The sequence below is a fragment of the Candida margitis genome (assembly GCF_024628925.1).
Source record: "Candida margitis strain CBS 14175 chromosome Unknown scaffold8, whole genome shotgun sequence".
NCBI classification, from domain to species: Eukaryota; Fungi; Ascomycota; class Pichiomycetes; order Serinales; family Debaryomycetaceae; genus Lodderomyces; species Lodderomyces margitis.
In genome coordinates, this window is record NW_026261749.1 from 43,620 (window position 1) to 65,388 (window position 21,769).

The 21,769-nt window shown below is 40.5% G+C and overlaps 9 protein-coding genes across 9 annotated transcripts; 2 read left to right on the forward strand and 7 right to left on the reverse strand. All coding sequences in view use genetic code 12, as the record gives it.

Annotated features, from left to right (window-relative positions):
- Positions 1 to 57: 57 nt before the first annotated feature.
- On the reverse strand, positions 58 to 663 carry CANMA_000727 (uncharacterized protein; the record flags this gene model as incomplete). The annotated part of the gene is made up of 1 exon (XM_051818110.1): positions 58 to 663. The coding sequence occupies one exon, from the start codon at positions 661 to 663 to the stop codon at positions 58 to 60; it is 606 nt and encodes a 201-aa protein (XP_051673542.1).
- An 890-nt stretch (positions 664 to 1,553) lies between these two features.
- CANMA_000728 (ENP2) lies at positions 1,554 to 6,778 on the forward strand (the record flags this gene model as incomplete). The annotated part of the gene is made up of 4 exons (XM_051818111.1): positions 1,554 to 2,354; positions 2,913 to 3,917; positions 4,003 to 6,061; positions 6,213 to 6,778. The coding sequence occupies 4 exons, from the start codon at positions 1,554 to 1,556 to the stop codon at positions 6,776 to 6,778; spliced, it is 4,431 nt and encodes a 1,476-aa protein (XP_051673543.1).
- A 38-nt stretch (positions 6,779 to 6,816) lies between these two features.
- PNC1 (nicotinamidase) lies at positions 6,817 to 7,578 on the reverse strand (the record flags this gene model as incomplete). The annotated part of the gene is made up of 1 exon (XM_051818112.1): positions 6,817 to 7,578. The coding sequence occupies one exon, from the start codon at positions 7,576 to 7,578 to the stop codon at positions 6,817 to 6,819; it is 762 nt and encodes a 253-aa protein (XP_051673544.1).
- A 973-nt stretch (positions 7,579 to 8,551) lies between these two features.
- On the reverse strand, positions 8,552 to 9,586 carry CANMA_000730 (putative serine/threonine-protein phosphatase; the record flags this gene model as incomplete). Its single annotated transcript, XM_051818114.1, has 1 exon — positions 8,552 to 9,586. One exon carries the CDS (start codon positions 9,584 to 9,586, stop codon positions 8,552 to 8,554), a length of 1,035 nt encoding a protein of 344 aa, XP_051673545.1.
- A 458-nt stretch (positions 9,587 to 10,044) lies between these two features.
- On the reverse strand, positions 10,045 to 12,045 carry GYP7 (Gyp7p; the record flags this gene model as incomplete). Its single annotated transcript, XM_051818115.1, has 1 exon — positions 10,045 to 12,045. One exon carries the CDS (start codon positions 12,043 to 12,045, stop codon positions 10,045 to 10,047), a length of 2,001 nt encoding a protein of 666 aa, XP_051673546.1.
- Positions 12,046 to 12,143: 98 nt separating this feature from the next.
- CANMA_000732 (ATP-dependent RNA helicase) lies at positions 12,144 to 15,308 on the reverse strand (the record flags this gene model as incomplete). The annotated part of the gene is made up of 1 exon (XM_051818116.1): positions 12,144 to 15,308. One exon carries the CDS (start codon positions 15,306 to 15,308, stop codon positions 12,144 to 12,146), a length of 3,165 nt encoding a protein of 1,054 aa, XP_051673547.1.
- A 222-nt stretch (positions 15,309 to 15,530) lies between these two features.
- CANMA_000733 (uncharacterized protein) lies at positions 15,531 to 17,024 on the reverse strand (the record flags this gene model as incomplete). The annotated part of the gene is made up of 1 exon (XM_051818117.1): positions 15,531 to 17,024. One exon carries the CDS (start codon positions 17,022 to 17,024, stop codon positions 15,531 to 15,533), a length of 1,494 nt encoding a protein of 497 aa, XP_051673548.1.
- A 1,222-nt stretch (positions 17,025 to 18,246) lies between these two features.
- Positions 18,247 to 19,881, reverse strand: CPY1 (carboxypeptidase C; the record flags this gene model as incomplete). Its single annotated transcript, XM_051818118.1, has 1 exon — positions 18,247 to 19,881. One exon carries the CDS (start codon positions 19,879 to 19,881, stop codon positions 18,247 to 18,249), a length of 1,635 nt encoding a protein of 544 aa, XP_051673549.1.
- Positions 19,882 to 20,727: 846 nt separating this feature from the next.
- Positions 20,728 to 21,651, forward strand: CANMA_000735 (aldo-keto reductase superfamily protein; the record flags this gene model as incomplete). The annotated part of the gene is made up of 1 exon (XM_051818119.1): positions 20,728 to 21,651. The coding sequence occupies one exon, from the start codon at positions 20,728 to 20,730 to the stop codon at positions 21,649 to 21,651; it is 924 nt and encodes a 307-aa protein (XP_051673550.1).
- Between the last annotated feature and the right edge of the window lie 118 nt (positions 21,652 to 21,769).

Genomic DNA, 21,769 nt, shown 5'->3' on the forward strand with positions numbered 1-21,769 from the left:
TCAAGAACCTATATATGATTAACAGTATTAAAGGCATTCTCTGCGCTAACACTAACTTCAACGACTGCGTTCATCTCTATTAGATCCTGCTCTAAGTTTAACTAATGCTCTACTTGAATTTCTAAATCGACCCAATGCACGCCTCAATGCATTCTCCTTCAGTGTTGATGTGTCACAGCTGTCCAGTATATTATAATCAGAGTTGAATTTGTTCAATAGCATTTCCGATGTCTCCGGTAGATTCACACTCGATTTACCAGCCCGCCATTGGGTCTCAACAGGCATTTCCTTTAAAAAATTGCACCACTTGATCTCCGCCTCATTGAGTACCCGTTGCTGTCTTCTATACTCTTGAGTAATCCTGTCTAAGTCTATCATTTGTGATTCAGGAACCAAGTCTAAAGGTGATTGTAGTTGTTCTAATGATTGTCTTTGCTTTACAAAGTTGGGTCTATACTGGTTTTGGGGCGAGGTGGGTGGTGTATTTGTATTACTCGGAATAGAATGCTGCAATGAAAGCATTGATATTGTACTTCCACGTCTTCCAAAATCCACTGAATCTGACCTCCGATGATAGTTGCCATAATGATAATTTGGACTCGAGTTGCCTTGGCTTTGGCCGCTGGCAGCTCGTGTAGTTTCAAATTGTATATTGCGATCCATGTTTGTTTTGATAAAGTTGAATGAGGTTGAACTTGGTAGAAGGAAAAGAAGATTACTTTATACTTCGATTGCAAAGTTATTTTCTCACATAATGTGTTTGCCATAAGAACTCTCGTTTCTTTTGTCAATGAATTTTCCGAAACAGTTTGAGAATAAAGATTCCAAAGCACGTCTTTCGACAGTACCTGAAAGCACATATAAACAAGTCATGTTCCTTTTCATAGCAGACAGCAACTTCCTAACTTCTGGACGCCTTTGACTGTTGAAAGTTCTAGACCACTTTATTGCTACCGAGATATCCTTAAACTTGAGTATCAATGCGTTATCATGCGCTGAGTTGCTTTTTTTATATGAACAGTTAATTGAAGAATGAGCTTGCCTTTCGGATATATGACAGTAGCATAAAGTCACTTTGCGGACTCTCATTATTAACCGTTATCCAAGATCCATCGGAGGGAAATGGGGAAGTGAACATGAAAACTCTCGGAATATTCTCATAGGGTTCAAGCGGCCAATGTAGAAAGGTGTTAAATAGATTGCTTTCACCAGTCTCTTTCTCTTGATAAAGAAACCGTCTTTGCACAACTCCGAAGAAGATGATTATAATACTCGTGACGTATTTTTAACAACAATAATAACGCTTTATTTAGCAGGGTATATGTCCCTTCCAGTATGCTTCATCACCACATATCCAGGTGAAATGCACGGCCTAGGGTATATTCGAATTAAAGTATGACAAGTCACGTTGAATGCAATTGTAAAGCCTCCTGGTAATCGCTAGTTCAGCTCTTTATTTTTATTTTTATTTTCATTTTCATTTTTATTTTTATTTTTATATCTTTTGTTGAATTACTCACTTTTGATTACTCACTTTTGATTACACACCCAATATGCCTGCGTTCAAACAAGTTGACGTCTTCACTTCGCAGCCTTTCAAAGGCAACCCGGTAGCTGTTATTATGGATGCTAATGGGCTAACTACCCAACAGATGCAAGAAATTGCCAATTGGACCAATCTTTCTGAAACAACGTTTGTGCTCCCAACTACAACCAACAAGGCTGACTATCGCGTACGCATATTCACACCGAATAGCGAATTGCCATTTGCGGGCCACCCCACCATTGGTACTGCACATGCATTACTTGAAGCTGGTGTTGTCTTTGCTAAAGACGGAGCGCTTGTCCAAGAATGCGGTGCTGGATTAATTAAGTTAACAGTTGTTCCAGGGCTGTCTATCTCGTTTGAATTACCAGATCCAATTATTACGTCACTTGATGATGCTCAAATTGATTCGTTAGAGATCAGTTTGGGATGTGCCATTGATAGAAAGCAAAGACCTGCCCTTGTTGATGTGGGTCCTCGATGGATAGTGGCACATATTACTGATGCACAGACAGTTTTATCGGTCCAACCATCATTCTCTGAATTATCAAAACATAACAAGCAAATGGAGGCTACTGGAGTGAGTATTTATGGGGAATGGTCTGGTGAACACATCGAAGTTCGATCGTTTGCTCCAGTTTGTGGTGTGGACGAAGACCCAGTTTGTGGAAGTGGAAACGGTGCTGTTGCAGCATTTATTCGACACCACTCGGACTTGCTGCAAGTCCAGGTGTTGAATTCTTCGCAAGGTAGAGTTGTTAGTCGTGATGGTGCCATCAAGTTGACTATTGCCGAGGATAAAATTTTGGTAGGTGGTCACGCTATCACTTGTGTTGAAGGGACGATAAAAACCAATTAATTTCAATTTATTGGGTGCAGCATCCCCTATGAAGAGTCCATACCCTGCACAAAATTTTACCAGCGGTTTCAACCACGCTAAGATTGGTGAATTACACCGCACAGTAGATTCCGGAAGTGGCATTATTTACAGCTGAGTTGGTGTAGTACTCTCCAAAGATTGAAGACAGCAAGTTGAAGCACCCAAGTGCTCCCCTCGCATTATTTTAGGATGGGTATTACACATTTATACTGTGTATACAATCAATGTCATTTTTAGACCTTTTCCCGACATTTAAACTTTACACGCGACATTTGATTTTTTGTTGTGTCAATCTCTCCGAATTTTGTTGCAAAACCGATCCCACCACTGACACGTATGTGATTAACCACCAACTTTATCGCCACACAAGTGTAATGGGGGACTGAGATAATACAACAATAATTGATAAACAACACCAGACCAGTTGCATATTAGCTATTTCTTCTAGAAAAGTACCTTAACCAGAAAACCCCGAGTACCTTCAAGTGGAAGTGTCTCAAAACCATGACGACCGACACCGACGACCACCCCATAACTACAGGAAATAGAAGCTGGGTAGACATATTGCGTGAGAAATCTTCCGATGATAGTAGACAAGCAGGCACACCAAGTTACCACCAGCCCACATTGGCTCAATCTTTACAGTTTATATTGCAAACATTGGATCAAGGAAACACCCTTTTCAACAGTCAGTCGATAAGCAAGTTGCTTGCCAGCATTGAAGTGATTAACTCGTCACCAGAGTATGATGTCTACTCAAGCTACAATATACTCAAAACAAACACATCACTCGTCACAACCCTTCTTTACCTAAATTATTTGTTAAGTCATAATGTGAGTTTCCACTACATTGATTCCTTACCTAGTTCAATAAGCTCAAGGTTCAAAGTGTTTGCATTACCTCCTTTATCCAAACCTGAGGAGTTTATCACCACCCCATTGGATTTATTGAATGAAAGTCAAAAGTCAGAGAATTTGTACATGCTACAGCTCCAAGTATTAAAGCTCATAGATCACTATGTGGAAATGGAGTGTCAACACATCGACACAGGGAGCGGTCCTGTACAAGCAAAGTTGATACTCTCATTTTACGAGTTATTGCTTGCAAGTTTGCTATCCACCCGCATCTGTTGCAAAGATTATACTCAAACCAAGCGGTCTTGTATTGACCAGCAAACTAGTGCAATCCTTAATGAAGTCCTCAACTTGCAGTACAAAGCGGTGAACGCTTCACGACTTTGGGTGTGCTTGGTCAACTATGCCAATGACATTTGCTATAGTGATCTCAGATATATAAACACTTTTGTTGAACTATTCGAGGCCTTGATCCATCAGAATGGAAAAGTTTTAAAAGATGATCTTGTTCAAGGTGGGTTACAATTTTTTGTAGACACATTCAAGCCGGACCATGCTTGGTTCAAAGGGGTAGTGGTGGTGGATTCTGTGGCTGACTGTACTATAGAATCTTCTGAGTTTAGTTATTTGTACAGTGTATAATGAAAATGCGTTTTGGGTTAATTTTAATTTTTTTCTTCGCTTCTTCAAAGAAACGGGCTCATCTCAAGATTATTTGCAGAACTTGCAACTTTTATACAACCCAACAACCATGGTGCTCAAATCTACATCTGCTGGGAATGTTTCTATATACCAGGTCTCGGGATCTAACGTGTCCCGTTCGTTACCAGACTGGATAGCCAAAAAGCGGAAGAAGGCTTTGAAACAAGATATAGACTACTCCAATCGTATTGAGCTAATTCAAGATTTTGAGTTCAGTGAGGCCTCAAATAGGATCAAAGTCTCTCCTGATGGACAGTACTGTATGGCAACAGGCACATACAAACCCCAGATTCATGTTTACGATTTTGCCAACTTGTCACTCAAATTTGAACGTCATACCGATTGTGAAAATGTTGACTTTGTCTTCTTGAGCCAGGATTGGACCAAATCGGTCCACTTGCAGGTCGACAGAAGTATCGAGTTTCAAACCAAAGGAGGGATTTATTACAAGACTAGGATACCCAAGTTTGGTAGGAGCTTGTGTTATAATGAAGTAAACTGTGATTTACTTGTGGGTGCACTGGGAAACGAATTGTACAGGCTAAATTTGGAGCAAGGTAGGTTTTTAAACCCATTACAATTGGAAACAGATGGAGGAGTCAATATGGTGGCTATAAATAAAGTGCATGGTCTAATATCTGCTGGACTAGAAGATGGTACTGTTGAATTTTGGGATCCTAGATCGAAATCGCGAGCAGGAAAGTTATGGATCGATGAGCAATTGAATGAGTCTGGCATACAAGTATCGTCTGTCAGTTTCCGTCAAGATGGATTAAACTTTGCTTGTGGGACATCAAGCGGAAAGACTTTACTTTATGACCTACGTACCAACCAGCCATCAATTGTCAAAGATCAAGGTTACGGATTTGAAATCAAGAATATTGAGTGGTTGGAAAACACATTGAAGCCGGACACAGTTTTGACGAGTGACAAACGTATTGCAAAAATTTGGGATAGAAATACTGGGAAACCATTTGCCTCGATGGAGCCAACAGTCGATATAAATGATGTGTGCCATGTTTCCAATTCCGGTATGTTTTTCATGGCTAATGAAGGTATGCCAATGCACACGTATTACATTCCAAACTTGGGCCCTGCACCTTCATGGTGTTCATTCTTGGACAATGTGACTGAAGAGTTGGAGGAGAAGCCTTCAGATACTATTTACTCCAACTACCGATTTATCACCAAGGACGACGTACGTAAATTGAACTTGGGCCACTTGATTGGGTCAAAAGTTTTACGTTCGTATATGCATGGTTTCTTTATTGATACAGAGTTGTACGAAAAAGTCAATCTTATTGCCAACCCCAACTCATTACGCGATCAACGAGAACGGGATATCAGAAAGAAGATTGAAAAAGAGAGAGAGTCGAGAATCAGATCGACTGGGGCCATCACAAGCACAAAGATCAAGGTTAACAAGGATTTGGCAAGTAGGTTGCAAGAAAAAGTCGGAGGTGATGCAGCCGAGGGTGTCATCAATGATGACAGATTTAAGGAAATGTTTGAGAACCCTGATTTCCAAGTTGATGAAGAGTCGCATGAATATAAACAATTGAATCCGGTAAAGGCACCAGAAAAGGACATCACGAGATCAAGAGGATTGACAGCAGCAGAGGAGTCAGATGAAGAGAGGGCAGACGAAGGAGGCTCAGGGGATCATTCAGATGAGAGTGATGAATCCGAAAGTGAGGAAAGTGAAGATGAGGAGGTAAAGAAAGCAAACAAAGCCAAGCTTGATAAAGAGTTGGCCAAGTTGAGGAAAAAGAAGGAAGAAGAAAAGAGGTTCAAGAATGAAATGAAAGTTCTTGCCAAGGAAGCACCAAAGGAGTCCACCAAGGCAAAGGAGACATTTGCCTCCCAGGTCAAGAATTTGCATAAAAATAGAGTAAGCAAGCCAAGGGATGACTCGAGACTTCAAAGACATGCAAAGGGAGAGGCAGAGCTCACATTTGTTCCTAAAGGAAAAGAAAAGAAGTATAGGCCAAGAAAAGGTGACGAGAATGGTACTGATAAGGGAAGAACTAAACAGAGATTTGAAGGTCGTAGAACTGCTTCGAAGAACCAATTTAGAGGTATGTAGTTTTGTATAGAAGTAAATTGATAGTTGGAATTCATTGCACAAAAAAAAATATATATATATTGAGATGGAATGAAAGCGTCATCACCAACAGATGTCATTGAACAACTTTCAACAATACAAGAGTCGAGAATCAGGGGCCCTAGATTCTAATCCTCAGAATCGTCCAAAATACGTGCAGAAAGTTCAATCAATCCCACAAGCCGAAATATGGCGAAACATAGTGCTTGGAGAAATTTCTTCGAAGTTGACGCAGATTAATGATTCACAAACAAGTGATGCACGCCTTCGAGAGTTGAACGACGCTTTGAACCAATTATTTAAAGAAAAGCGAAGCTGGGAGTATCATATAAAGAACCTTGGGGGCAATGACTACATTCACAATGTCAAGGACATGATTAATTCTGGTGTCAACGTTGCAGGGTGGAGGTACTTTGGAAGAGCAAAAGAGTTGCACGATGTGAAAAAAATGATTGAGGAAAGGAAAAGGTTGGATAATAAGCAGAGTCGAGGCGAAAATACCAAGGATGTTGTGAAGAGATTGGATAATTATTATTATGGGAAAGAAAAGGATAGTCAACATCTTCTTGACTATGAATTAAAACGAAGCAAAGAATTAAAAAAGGATAACGAAATAACTAAGATGGTATCACTCAGTGAACTACCTAGTCAAGAGCAGATCACAGAATGGTTGTCGGCAAAAAGTGTCTGACTGTAAGGTGTTGTTATTATAGAAGCTAGGTAATCAATTTAGCTTTGAATGATATCCAGTATATCGTCAACAACAATCACGCCAGCATCTTTGTAAAGCTGTTCCGTTTTTGAATCATTCTCTGGCGATACACTTTTACTCAAGCTCTTTACCACATATGTTTTGAACAGTTTTGCAGAGTCAATGGCTGAATTTAATACACAGTAGTCAAAGGCAAGTCCCACAAACACAACTTCATCAATGGCATTGTCGAGTAGAACCTGCTTCATTTCTGTATGATGCAACCCCCACGTATCCTGGAAGCATGAGTAGTATTCCCGATCTTGCAAGTATCCTTTTTTCACGTTTGCTGTAGGAACGCCATCAATTTCTCCAAAAGCTTTCGAAAACTTCAGCTCCAACTCGGCACCTGTACTACCCTGAACACAGTGAATGGGCCACACAAATTGTTTCTTGACTCTTCCCGATTCGGGATGTTCAAAATCCAACTCGGTAAACGGCTCTACGCCATGTTGGGAAGCAAACGATGTATGGTTTGATGGATGCCAATCTTGCGTTGCAATTACCAATGACCATTGCTTCACATACGGATCACTGATTAGCTTTATGATGGGCTCAACAACCGACCTTCCATTGGCTATTGCTAGTGATCCACTTGGTGGTAGGAAATCCTCTTGTAAGTCAACAACAACTAGGGCCTTTTTAGTCATTGTTGAATGATTAATGCGCACAATCTCGAAAGAACGGAAAGTTCCCAAAGTTTTAAAATTGACAAGAGTCAATGTTGCAAAGAGAAGCATCAATTGTTTAATTGGTGATAGGGTATCACATCATTGCACACGTGTGTAAGACAATGCATTTTGAAAACTGAAGCCAACAGTATGAGGGAGACATTGTAATGCAAGACAAGGCGACCTCAAGCCTCTCCCCAAACAGGCCAACAAGATTACAAAGGTAGCGTTAATTTCGCTACAAACGCTAGGGAGATTTTTACCAAAATAGCCGTTAAGTTCTCAACGTGCTTGACGGTTGTCTCTATCTTACGCCGTGTGTGCTTGGAACTTATTTATCCTATACACGTGCTTTGAATTAAGGGTAATAAATTGCTGCTCTCAAACTTAGAGTAGGCTTCGAAAATACCAAATGGTGAAGTTCAAGAACGACTTTCCTTAAAAGTGTTTCCTTTTTAAAAAAAAAGGCAAAGAAAGCCAATGATGAGCTAATGATTTTTTTGTGTTATTCAAACTTAACCTTCAACATATCTTTTATTATTGCTACTTAGAAAGTATGGCATATCAGAATGATAGATGTTTTCTTCTTTTTATTTTCGACGACTTGATTGAAATAAATACCCCTTACCTTTTCTGTAATGATTGTTATCTATTTTAGTTACCACTTGCCAAAGGTAAAATGGGCAACTGTAAACCACTAAACAGCAAGTTAGAAGAACAAGTTTCCAAAATCATTCAAGAGCTGTCAAAACTGGCTGTCCAGGTGAGACAGCATATTCAAAGTTCAAAAATATTTTGGTCTTAATTATACTCGCTGAACACACCTAAATATAATTATACCTGGATGAAACCATAAATTCCGGGTCCTGCTTTGGACTCATTGGCTAGTTGACAACCTTTTACGACACAGATACAACTAGAAAATGTGGTTTTCTATAAAGGCACCTTATATTAAAGAGTGTCTGCATCAATTGATTTTGAACCATATCGTACCGATTTGAAAAAACTGAGCACAAATATTTTCTAAAACCTCTATACACCTCTATGAACAACCAACTTGTACAATCTCCTCTTCTAATCTTAGCTGCCCCTTTTTCAAACGTAATGAAATAACAGCAGCTGTCAACTTTCCTCCCTTGTCACACCCCGAATCCAAACCCTTTGTATATTCTTTCAACTTGAGCCCCCTGCCAGCATCATGCCCATAATAAACCACATAGTTTGCTGGCTTTTCCCCGTGCTTTGAGTTGTAAATTTTAGACCAGCTTTTGGCAAATGGGGTGTCAGGATAAGATGTAGTCTCATTGTAAAACGGACCAATCAAGGATCGCATCTCTAAATTATCAACCGGATCCTGTTCCCTTAATTCCAAGTCAGGTCGAAGACCAGCATGGACTGCAACCCCAGGTGCGACACCACCATCTTCCAAAGGTACCTTACCAAGCTTTTTAATCACCGAACAGCTGTTTATGTATCGCACGTGATGAGGTTGCAATTTTTTAGCAAGTAAGTATTCCGGGTCGTCATTGAATGCTCCACGTGTTCCAGCAAGGTTAGAAAACTGCGTGTTGTCCAGATGGAACCGAGGCAGTTCAAGACCATGAAAGCTTGAATAATATTGTAGAACATAAAATTCGTGATTGCCAAAAATACATTCAATCTCGTGGTCAACCAAGTAATCCAACACTTTAAATGAGTCTGGACCCTTGGTGATAAAGTCTCCCAACACTAATAGTTCATCTTTTGTTTTGCTATATTTGACCTTTTTCAATAGCTGTCTAAATTCATTGTAGTGACCGTGGATATCCCCAATCATTATAAGTCTGTTGATTTGTTTTCCAGCACTATCAGGTTCAAAAGTGGCCTTTAACTGGGAAATGTGGTTGATAGGCTTTAGCGGCACAGCCTCGGGGATATAATAACTAGGAAGGACCATGGTAAAGACCCAAAGGGTTATAAAGCCGAGAAGACCGGTGACTGTGTATAGAAGAATTTTTGTTCTCCTCTTGACACTGATTGATTCATAGGCGTCAAGCTCGTCACCCCTTTCATTAAGCAACGGCGTTGATTCTGTCATTTCGTTACCTGATTGCAATTAATTGTTGGAATGAATTGAATTCTTGCGGCTTCCTTTTTGATGAGCCGGCTTTTCATAACCTCTATGGTTTCCTGCATATAAAAAGAGATGTCTTTCCTTTTTTAATGTGGCGAGATTTGATTAGAACATCAACCAATCTCCATCATGTGCTGGCAGATGATTAGACCAGGGCATCGTCAGGGCAATCTCCAATGAGAAACTACTTTAAAAGATAGGGAGTACTCTAATGGCTTGTGGCTCTTGCATAGGGCCTATAGAGGATTATATAAATTAGGCACGTGGGCGGGACGAATTGCACCATTCTCCCCTCAAGTATAGCCCATTCCAGAATCAAATGGTCAGGCCACGAGTATCTGATATCATAGTATGACAATAGATAACGAATTTAAATTTTAAGCTACAAGAAAAGAAATTAATCATCTCACATTAAAACCTATTCAATCAACTATATAAGTCATACGGTCATACAACTTGTATAAAATCTCCGCCCGGACTAGCAACTTGTTCACATCCAAATGACCCAGCAAGTCATTAAAATACTTTAAAACTTCTTCAGGCTGCAGCACATTCTCGATAATGATTCTTTCATTATCAGACAAGACCGCCAAGGCAAAAAACAACTGAAAGTCATTGGTGTAATAGTCTGTCCAAATAACTTCCCACAACAGTAGTACCTGGTCCCAACGCAACTCTCTTTTGAAATGGAGTAGAATATGGCGAAAGAAAAAGTAGAGCCCTTCACTCTGACATTCAATAAGATGCTTGTACAAATTTGGCAAAGTGAGTTGAGTCATCTTCATAAGCTTGGTGAGCTGCAGTTTGATACCACTCAATTCAGGGTCAAAATTCCCTTCCAATCTATCCATCAAGTTAACAAATGCCCAAAATGATAATACCTCATCCTGGAGCACTACATATAGTGGCGAAAGTACATCATTCATCCCTTGTACATACCCAAGCTCGGTGTTGTACTCGTTGTAAGTCAACAAAATCTCACGCAAATTGCACAAATGGGGATTGGTTATGTTTGCCACGTCATACTCATCATCTGGCTCTCCTACTTCTTCGCCTTCACCATTTTTGAAAATTTCCAACTCACGGTCTGTACGATTCACGTCTTTTTCTATTTTGAATTTCTGATCTTTAAAGTACTCAGTGTTTCTCCTGTCAGCATCATCAACCCACTTGAGCTTCAATTCGTCATACCTTGAAGCATATGATTTCTTTAAAACCTCTCGCTCTTCACTGGATGAGTCCCACGGATACACTTTTAGCAAAAACAACCAAGCTTCGCTCCTTACCTCGTCCTCAAGTCCACCGTGGAATATTCTATCCTTCACCTCCTTCACTGTCACGCTCAATCTCCCAGTGTGGTCAAAAAAGCCTTCCCACTCTTGAACACTCACCGGTTTCATTCGAGAAGTGCGACTTATCTCCTCCTGCGTTAGCAACTTATTCGAATTTAATTCGCGACTGATTCGTTCGTAAATCTCGTCATCAGTAACATACTTTGACGACTCTGCATCCTGTTTCACCTGCTGGGCCCAGTTGGCAAGATACATTCTAGCTGAATCAAAGTCGTCACCAAGTTTTACCAACTGAGGCTGCTGCACCATCAATTGTTTGACCTGTACTGGCGCATTTTCCTCAATCAAATCAACCACTTGATTCTTTGTCTTGGCAGTGAAGGTTGCAACAGTTTCCAACACTTTCCACTTTGCAGTGTTGAACATTTTGTTAACATCAGGAAGTTGGAACCCATTTGGTGGTTCCTCCTTGACTTCTTTCTTTTTGAAGGGAGCAAAATTCCTCAAATCCTCGGATTGGGGGTTGACCAAGTACACACTTGGCTCAATAGTTGACTTTTCAATATTCACTAAGCTTTTCAACACATTCAAGAGATCAAGGGCACCCCAGTACAACTCTCCGTCGGCAAATGGATCAAACTGCTTATTTTGTAGCTTTTGATTCTTGATTGTTGATGGTGATTCGTCGTCGTGGAAAAACACAATTGGCAATTTCTCACCATCTTGTGTGTTGATAACTATGCTTCCATAGTAGTAACCATGGCTTGGGTTTCTAAACTGGATGCTATAGATATAGGAGAGTGTGGTTGTGAATGCATATGAGCTGAGGATGCTTGCACTTGGTTTTGACACAATCCTGTCACCTCTAGCTTTGCCATGCTTCTTGAATGCGCTCAAGTTGAGATCAACATCCTCCACGTCAACTTCATTGTAAACCTTAATCTCTTCTTTACTCAATTGTGATTCAGGGGTAAATGCTAAAATAATATCCAAATTAGTCGAGTTTGGGGGTCGCGAAAGTGACAAAAAGCCAGCAACATTGTCTCTCTTTGATGGCGTTGGGTGGAGATATGCCTTTGATTTAACAAAAAGGAGTTCAACCTCCCCTTGGTGTAAGATTCTCTTTGTCATGCTTGATTAGCAGAAAGAGCAAGAGAGTAAGTGCGCTTTAGTTACTGTTCTCTGACTTTATGATCCTAAATGGTAGCATTTACGCCACTTTTTATTTCTTATAAGTACAAAGATCCTGCTGAAACTATATCCCTGTGAACCAACTCCAATGACTTTTCCATCTTTTCCTGTAGTTCTACATTTCCAATAGCCTTTGCCGCAACCACCAATTGCCTTATCAACTCTTCCAACCTTCTAAACATTCTAATCAATGAACCTTCATAAACATCAGTCATTTTACAAATTTGGGTAAAAGAAGCTCCTTTGCACCAAGCAAAGACAACCTCCATCAACTCTGGCCTAAATGATTCAACATAGTCTTGTTCAGTTATGTCAATCTTGCACTCTTTGGACACTTTGGCGACTTTAGCAGCCATTTCTTGCATCAATTTCAAAGGCTCTGCCAACTCTGGCTTCAAGCGAGGCACCTCCTTTGCTCGTTCTTGGAATACAAAACATGATAACAATGCAGCTGATTGTTCACTAGAAAGATCGTTAAAGTTACCATTAAAGATCAACTCAGTAAGTAGTAATTCATCACCTGAGCTGATTTCACACGCAACTCTACCCTTGAGCTCAATTACATCATTCTGGGTTATAAATCCAAGTCGACGTAAAACCCTCTTTCTGTGTCTCAAATCATCCAACTGTATCACTGCTTCGGCTTCCAATATTTTTTCCTTCAATTCCTTAATCTTATTTTCAATATCAGCCTTGTGTGAGTATTTAGCATACAAATGTTGCAACCTGGCTGTATCATGCAATGGGTTGCTATATAACTTCGACTCGATAACATCAATCTTACGCAACAAAGTACGGAAATCTTCGTCACCAATCTTCATGCTCTCGATAGGATCCATCAACGGAATTCCATCCTTGAATCTTTTTGGTAATTCTTTCATAGTCTTTACCAATGTCCTTTTTGCTTGGGCACTTTTGTAATCATCTGGTACTCTCAACCTGACACTGCTCACCTTTTCTATCGAATCCAACGTAATTGAAATGTACTCAGCCCTCGACTTTTCTCCTGGCCTTGCTGGTCTAATACCTTCTGGTAACAATGGATTAAATGGCTTAATCAAATTGACTGGCGAATCAACAAACATTGTGTATACAAACACATTTACCACATAAGACTCGTGTGCGGTAAATTCTTGAGTCTGGAAACGACTGTTTTTCCTCTTGACAAATGATGTAACCATTCCCCAGCCATAGTCGTAATCGCCAACCTTGATCTTCACCACTCTTCCGTCTTGCAAGAAGGGCAAAATATGACCTGGGTGTGTAATGACTTTCCTCACGTCGGCTGTATACTTGTTGAGCTGTTGCAGAAAGTCGTAATACTCCTTTACAGTCGCTTCGTCGTCAATATGTACCCCTTCAATTTCGTTTTGCAACGACTGCATCTTCTGTTCCAAAGCTGGCACACTAGCAGCGTTCTGAAATTGATAAAACGAACTTTCCAACATAAACTCAGGAGATATACCCTCAACCCTCATCAAGTTCAAAATCATATTGTAGCCCAAATGGAATGCCGAATCTAATCTATCGGCTTGACCCTTGACCATTCCCTTGGCTACCTGTGGCTCCATTTTCTCATCAATCATCATAATGACTATACCTCTATCGTCCAATCCTCTTCTACCGGCACGGCCAGACATTTGAATATACTCACCACCGGAAACCCATCTAAATCCTACACCATCCCACTTACGAACTGAGGTGAAAACAACAGTCTTTGCCGGCATATTAAGACCAATGGAGAATGTTTCTGTAGCAAAAAGTACTTTTAAAAACCCCTCTTGGAAGAGAATTTCAATGATTTCTTTTAAAATTGGCAAAAGACCAGAGTGGTGGATACCAATACCTCGTTTCAACAAGGGTAAAATATTTTTGATTTGTGGAAGCTCCTTGTCGCTTTCGGGTAATAAACCAATAGCATTGTTGTAGATTTCAGTCAACGCTATTCTCTCTTCATCAGTATTGAAATCCAATTTGGACATTTGCAAGGCCAATTTCTCACAATCCTTTTTTGAAAATGAGAAAACAATGACGGGGTTGTATTTCTTCATGTAAATCATTTTAACAATCTTGTAAATATCGGTCTTGCTATCCTTGTTTCCACCTTTGAAACTCTGCCCCTTTCTTCCTCTTCCTTTGTCTGCGGAGGCTGGATCATCGCCAGTATTGTCGCCAATCGTAGTCATTGCTTTCTGGAAGTTCTCTTCCCTAAATGTACCCTTTTCGTCAACGACCAAGTGGATGCCATCACCCCCTGCAGGAAACAAGTAATGTTGCAATGGTGTTGGTCTAAAGTCGGTATACACAACATGACAAGGCTGGTTATGGATCTTGACAATCCATTCAGCAAACTCCATTGCATTAGGAATAGTGGCTGATAAGAATACATAGTGGACCTTATCGGGTAGCAAAATGATTGTTTCTTCCCAAACCACACCCCTTGCCTTGTCTCTCATATAATGTACCTCATCAAAAATGACCCAGGCAACTTCTCTCATCACCTCGGAGCCTCTATAAAGCATGCTTCGTAAAATCTCCGTGGTCATAACCAAACAACCAGCATCGGGGTTAATCGTGACATCACCGGTCATTAATCCTACATCCTGAAACTCAGCTTGCAATTCACGGTACTTTTGATTCGACAACGCTTTAATGGGGGAAGTGTAAATAACTCTTTGCTTATCCCTTAAAGATTGGGCAATAGCATACTCGGCGACAACGGTTTTACCAGCTGACGTATGAGCAGAAACCAAGACACTTTCATCACGGTCAATACATGAGATGGCAGTATCCTGAAAAGGGTCCAACGTGAATGGATATGCTCTGGCTTCTTTTTCACGCTTGTGCTCGCTTATGGGGACATAAGGGTACGATGGCGGAACTGCTACTTGGTGTCTAACTTGATGTCTCAATTTCAATTTGGAGTGGGGATCATCGGTGGTCTGCTGTAGTCCACCACTGGCATCAACCTCTCTCGATGCTTCAATCTCCACCGAGTCAAACACCACAGGCTTGACTTCTTGTTGTTGCTTGGCCTTCTTTGTGGGTGTTGACTTTTTCTTATCTTGTACTTCGTCATCGGAATGTGTTCTTTTCTTTTCGTTTCCGTTTGTCTCTTTGGCATATTCAGTTTCTTCAACCTCCTCTATCTTAGGAGGCACAGCTCCCGGAGCCTCATCGAATACATCAAACAAATCATCCATGGTGTTTTGCAGGGTGGAGTTTGGTTTTTAACTGATTTTCCACAAATGCGTTTGGTTTTAAAAAAGAAAATTGAAATCTCATCGGAAACGAGAAAAATTGAAAAATGAATGCAAGTTACGACATATCAGAGCGAATATTAACAAATAGACATCCTATGTATGAGCATACACTACAATTAGTTTGACAATTTGATGCATACTCTTCAGTATATCCTCTTATCGCTATACACATGATTTTTCTATGGTTTCCCCGTCTTTACACATCTTGATTGTCCGCCATTTTTCCCTATCATACTCCCCAATAGCTTGACTTGGTAGAGAACTGACTCTTGATCCGTCATTTGCCCCATCTGTCTCACCATTACCGTCATTGATCCTTGGCTCGCCATATGAGTGGCCTTCAGCTTCATCGTACGTAAAGTTTGTAGTTTGTATTTCCCACAAGTCTATTGGCTCGATGAGCTTGGTTGAATTGACAGAAAAGTATTCTGAATGCTGAGGAGAAGGAAGTGGCGAGTTTGACTGCTGTGATGGCGACAACTTGTTGATAGCAAAGTTTGGCACACTCAAACTATGCTTGTGAATCTTCAAGTACGATTTCAATTTTTTTGGTGATGACGATCTCGATCTAGAAGAGACACCCGACATCAAGGAGTATGAATTTGATGCAATTGAGCTTGAATGGTTGTGATGACGTTGGTGGAATGTAGTTGTACTCGAGCGGAAAATCTTTCTCGGGCTATCGGTTAGAAACTTTTTGATCGGTGAATTGTTTTTAGAGTGGGCCAGCAGTTCATTTGATGGAGGTGGGGTCGTGGGTTCTGGTAACGGATATGGCGAGATGGCCTGAGACTGTTCTTGATCTTTGCTGACATTGACACTCAGTTGAGTGATTTGGGAATTGGAACTTTCCTTTCTATAAGTGTGGAGGGAAGGTGCACACTCACTTTGATTTGATGGGTAACTAAAATCTCTATCTAGCGATGGTTTGTGGGTATCAATGTCACTCAAATCGTCGATATTCTCCACCGGACTTTCCTTTGGGGGCAATAAATGCACATCATTTGTGTCAATAGGCTTTTTGTACAAATTGGAATCACTAACAATGTGGTGCACACCAGGCACAACAGTATAGCCAGATATTTTTCTGGCGTTATTGTATTCCTCGAGGTTCCAATCGTCTAATGTCATCGTAGAACGCAACTTTCTTGGTTTAAATCCACTAATCTGCTCCAAGCCCTGCATGTCTCCGGCTCCATCTCCCTCATTATCTTCCGAGAGCCGCTTATTGTTCCTCAAAACAGGTGGGAGCAACGATTCATTAATATGAGACATGAATTGTCGCTCATCGTTGATCAGTTTCCATCGCTGCATACGTGTTTTCTGCTTGTCTATGGCATTCTCACCACGCATGGTCTCTCTCTTCGGTACGCTTAGCATGTCATAGTGATCTTCGACGTTTATGAGGGACGATGCATCGTTGGTTTTTTCGTTTCGGTTTTGTTGCAACTGAACCAGTTGAATGGTATTTGCCGACATGGAATAAGGTAAGGGGTGGGCGGCATCATGACTATCGGTTCCATATTTTTCTATCCAATTCTTGTCTAATGCATACTCATGATCAAATAGCGTTGCATCGGACGCCTTTTTGGAAACCGTATCAGCGACCTGGTCGTTGATTGTGTTGCTCTGTATATAAATCACCAATAATAACATGAAAAACGATAACGAAATGAATATAATATTGACTGTGAATAAAACCGTGATGGCAGTGTGATTCAAATGGATAATCAACAATATACCTGATATGATGTTGGTTAATGATATAATGAACTGAACTGCAATGGTGATGATGTGTGTGTAAACAACGGGTACGACGAAGTATGCCGCTAGGACAAAGCTTGACACCGAGTATAGTAGATGATACACATTGTGATGATTTTGAAGTATTGTTAAGACTCCCAGAACTATAGCCAATGCAAAAGATAGTAGTAGTGACGTAAGGTGTATATGCCGTATAATCATTGATGGGAAGGTATTATATTGTGGGTATCAAGAGGGATATTAAAGATAAGCGGTGGTTAGTTGTAGTAAGTTGTCTTATCCAAGCATGTGGTTAAACAAATAAAAGTGATATAAAAAGGGGGTTGCAGCTATTAGATGGAATTTAGGATCCAACCTGGGTTGAAATTTAGTTGTTGTAGATTGCTATGTGGTAACAAACTCTAGACCAAAACACAATCTGTTGGTACAATAAATTGATTGTTTTTTTCTTTTCTTTCTGTCACTTAATCGCTCATCTCCTTCCCATACGTCTCTCCTTGTCTTAAATCGCCTTTCAAACGTCTAAGGTTAATTCCATTCCATTAATTTTTGCTTCGCTATTTGTTTACATTGATGCCAAATCAGGAAGTTGTGTTGAATCTTTTTTTGTAAACATCCTTTTATTTGTGCGAAACGCAAAATTATAATTCCACACGCCACCACCAGGATAACCCAATCAATACACTATTACTTACTGTCATCGGTGACGATTCTTTTAATCATTCCTTACACAATGTTTGATAAGTCAATTTCTCTTCAATTGCTTTAGAAAGTTCTAAAACACTGCATTGACTTATTCTAGTGCATTTGCATTTATCTCATCCTGCATTGACGATGTGAAAAGGTTAAAATTCTAATTCAAAGAACGATCAAGATTGGCTATTGGGTTTACAAGCCCAGCCTTCAGTTGATTCGTCTTGTGTTGTAACCACTCGTAAGGCAACTTCCTCTACTTTTTACATCATTTCCACTGATTTTGCACATTTTAAGAAATTTTCGCACCAATTTTCGAACAAACTGTTTCAAACAAAAATAGAGTTAGTACGTTTTAAACCTCCCTCTACACTTTTGCTCGCTAATATCAAACATATCCTTTTATATTGTCTCTAACTACTTAAAATTTACGGTCTCCAGAAATCCATCTGTTGACCATGTCAAGAGCGTTTTCTGGCTGGTCGTATGGAACCATATGGCCACCACCAAAGACTCTCAAGAAAGTAAAATGTTCGTAGTTCTTGACGTCACCAGCATGTTTGCCGTCAATCTTCCACTTTCTCACTGGAGCCTTAGAGAAGCCCTTAGAGCCACTCCACTCCAACTTGTCAGTCCACGCTTCGTTACCTAACCAATTGCAAATGAAATCTTTGTCACCTGCGTAAATCAAAACTGGCAAGTCTTGTTGTAAAATGTCAATAACATTCTTGTGGTAAGGCTTCATCCAATCACCGGCAAATACAAAGTTTCTGTTAACATCGAAATTACACGACTCGTAGCTGGATACTTCGGCACCCAAAGCCTTCATAACTTCAGGCTTGTTCATATACGTGTCGATATACAGCAAACCTTCGTAGCACAAGTCTGATCCCTCACACATAGTTCTAATGTCATAAACGTTTCTACCAGTCTTTTGGTAAGGACCCATTTGGGCATTGTTGCAATAGACTGTTGCCGGAACACAGCTCCATACCGACTCCGATTCATAACATTGCTGGATCAACGATTGACACCTTGGAATGGAATCGGTCATTGACTGACACTCTTCTGGTTCCAACACACTTGGCTCACCACCTTCACCACAGGCCATTGGCTCGTAGTATTCGTATTGAGTTAATGGATCAGTCAAACCGTTACCAATCAAAACAGAACTCAACTTGAAAGAACGGTCTGGGTGGCTCAAAATTTCACTGGCAAACACAGGAATGTAGTGGCCAGCATAAGACTCACCTGCAATGTGGAAATCCAACTCGGCAAATTGTGGAAATTGCTTGAAAAACAACTCCAAGAAAGCGTAAACATCCTTACCAGCAGCAACAGTGTTTGAGACCGAGGATGACGAGTAGGAGTATCCAACATTGACAGGCTGGTCCAAGAAAATTACTGTGGCATTATTATTCCAGGAGTATGGGTTGTGCACTGCTTGGATGTCCTTGTTGATTGAGGATGGGCCTAGTTCAAAAAATAAACCTGTGGTTGACGAGCATCCTGGACCACCATTTAACCACAAGATGACTGGGTCCTTCTTTGGGTCGTTTCTACTCTCAAACGCCCAGAAGAAGAAATGCTTATCTTCATCTTCAACATCTAAATATCCCGAGTACTGCTTGACAGTATCGATCCCCAAGTCTTCAGGGGTGGATTTGACCCTCAACTGATGGTTAGGCACCTTTTGATCCTTGACATGGAAGTCAAAGTTTTGTTTAATAATCTTGCCGGCTTTTCCAGGGATAGTGAATCTCAAGTCGTTAAATTGCTTCGAATTCAAAATCATATCTGACCATAACTTCTTTGTTTCATGAGTCAATGATTCCAAAGGTTCGTTGAAGAAAGTTGAGACCTTGGAAAAGAAGTCGTTTTGCTTTTCCTCGTCAAACAACAAGTTGGACAATTGGGAGGCATACTTGTCGTAATTGAAATCCAATTGCAAAGGTTGTTGCCCATTGAATGGGTTCTGGATTGTTAAAGCGTCGACGGCAGTTACCGACAACAATGCCAACGCAGATGATACAGCTGTGGTTGTTGAGAGCTTCATATTTGGCGTTGATTGTGGAAGAAGAAGAAGAAGAAAAAGAAGAAGAAAGCAATGCAGAGGAACAGTTCGCTTTTTTTTTTTTTACGGGGGGTAAGGGAGGCTGCTAGTACTTGTCGGGGGCAACGATAAGGAGACAAAGCGGGCGACATTTTGTATGGTCTCCACTCTAGCTCAGATAGACGAATTAGACTTGCAAACGACATTTACATAACGACATAACCATTTTAGTAAACATTTTTGGTGCCGTTCTGTCACTAGAAATGGCTGGGCAGTAGGGGGTAGTGTTTGGTGTCAATTCTACTTTTGTCGCACAAAATGGAATAAATTAAGACTAATCGGGACATTTAATGTCCTAAAAGGGTATCACCCGACACACAGACACACACACACACACATTTACTTCTGCAGGGTGAGAGCTCACATGTAGAAGAAAAATATGAAAGTTCAGCCAATCGAGAGAAGGTGTTATTTTGAACTCCTTTTTGGTGGTAATGGCATGTTGGGACGAAATGTGTCAGCTTTAGTGGCACCAACCTTGCGCAAAAGCAGCCAATCAGTTTCCACAGAACACTGCTTCTTCGCATCGTAGGGGAAATCTTGCTGGATAGTCTGAACTGTCGTGCCGCCCAGCTGAGCTTTACCGTAATTATGTCTTACGAACGATTACACTGCTTTTACTGATCCCTTCTAATTCCGCATAAATCCGCTCACTATATGCAGGAGTTACTCACAAAAACTGTGGAATTTTAAATATTAGTCAGAGGGTTTAGATAAATGAACCAACGAACGATCTAAAACTTTCCACACTTTTCCCTCTTTTCCCTATTTTCCAGAAGCCAATTGACAATGACCCAGTCGAACTTACTATCAAAGACTTTCCGCACCAAGTCGGGAAAAGAGGTTTCCGTTGCTCTTGGAACGGGTACGAAATGGAAACAACAACAATCAATCAATGATATCAGCACCGAATTAGTTGATAACATTCTTTTAGCATTGAAATTGGGATTCAGACACATTGACACCGCTGAAGCTTACAACACCCAGAAGGAGGTTGGTGAGGCGCTCAAGAAAGCTGACATTCCCAGAGAAGACCTTTGGGTTACCACAAAGTATAGTCCTGGCTGGGGACCAATAAAGGCATATAGCAAGTCGCCAAAGGAATCGGTAGACAAAGCATTGAGTCAACTTGGTGTTGACTATATTGACTTATTCTTGATTCATTCCCCCTTTTTCACCACCGAACAAACCCACGGTTACACTTTGGAACAGATCTGGGAAGCTCTAATTGAGGCAAAGAAAGAGGGGAAAATTAGAGAAATTGGTATTTCAAATGCTCCCATTCCTCACTTAGAGAGGCTCTTTGCAGCTTCTCCAAGTCCCGAGTTCTATCCTGTTGTAAATCAAATTGAATTCCATCCGTTTTTGCAAAATCAATCAAAGAACATTGTTGAATACTGTCAAAACCACGGTATCTTGGTAGAAGCCTTTTCGCCATTGGCGCCATTGTCGAGGGTTGAATCAAATGCTCTTGCTGGGACTTTAAAGACATTAGCTGAAAAGTATAACAAGACCGAAGCTCAAGTATTGTTGAGGTACACTTTGCAAAGAGGAATTTTGCCCGTCACCACCTCTTCGAAGGAGAGCAGATTGAAAGAGTCTTTAGACTTGTTTGACTTTGAATTGACTGAAGAAGAGGTTGAGGAAATCAGCAAAATAGGTACGGCCAATCCGTATAGGGCATTCTTCAGTGAGCAATTCAAAGACTATTAGAGAGATGTAATTGTTCTTTTTAATTATATTTATAATAGATGTAATAACAGTTGACTTTTTGGTGCGCGATCTATCTTGGTGATAATTTGCGAACAAAAAAAATATTTTAGCTTAACTT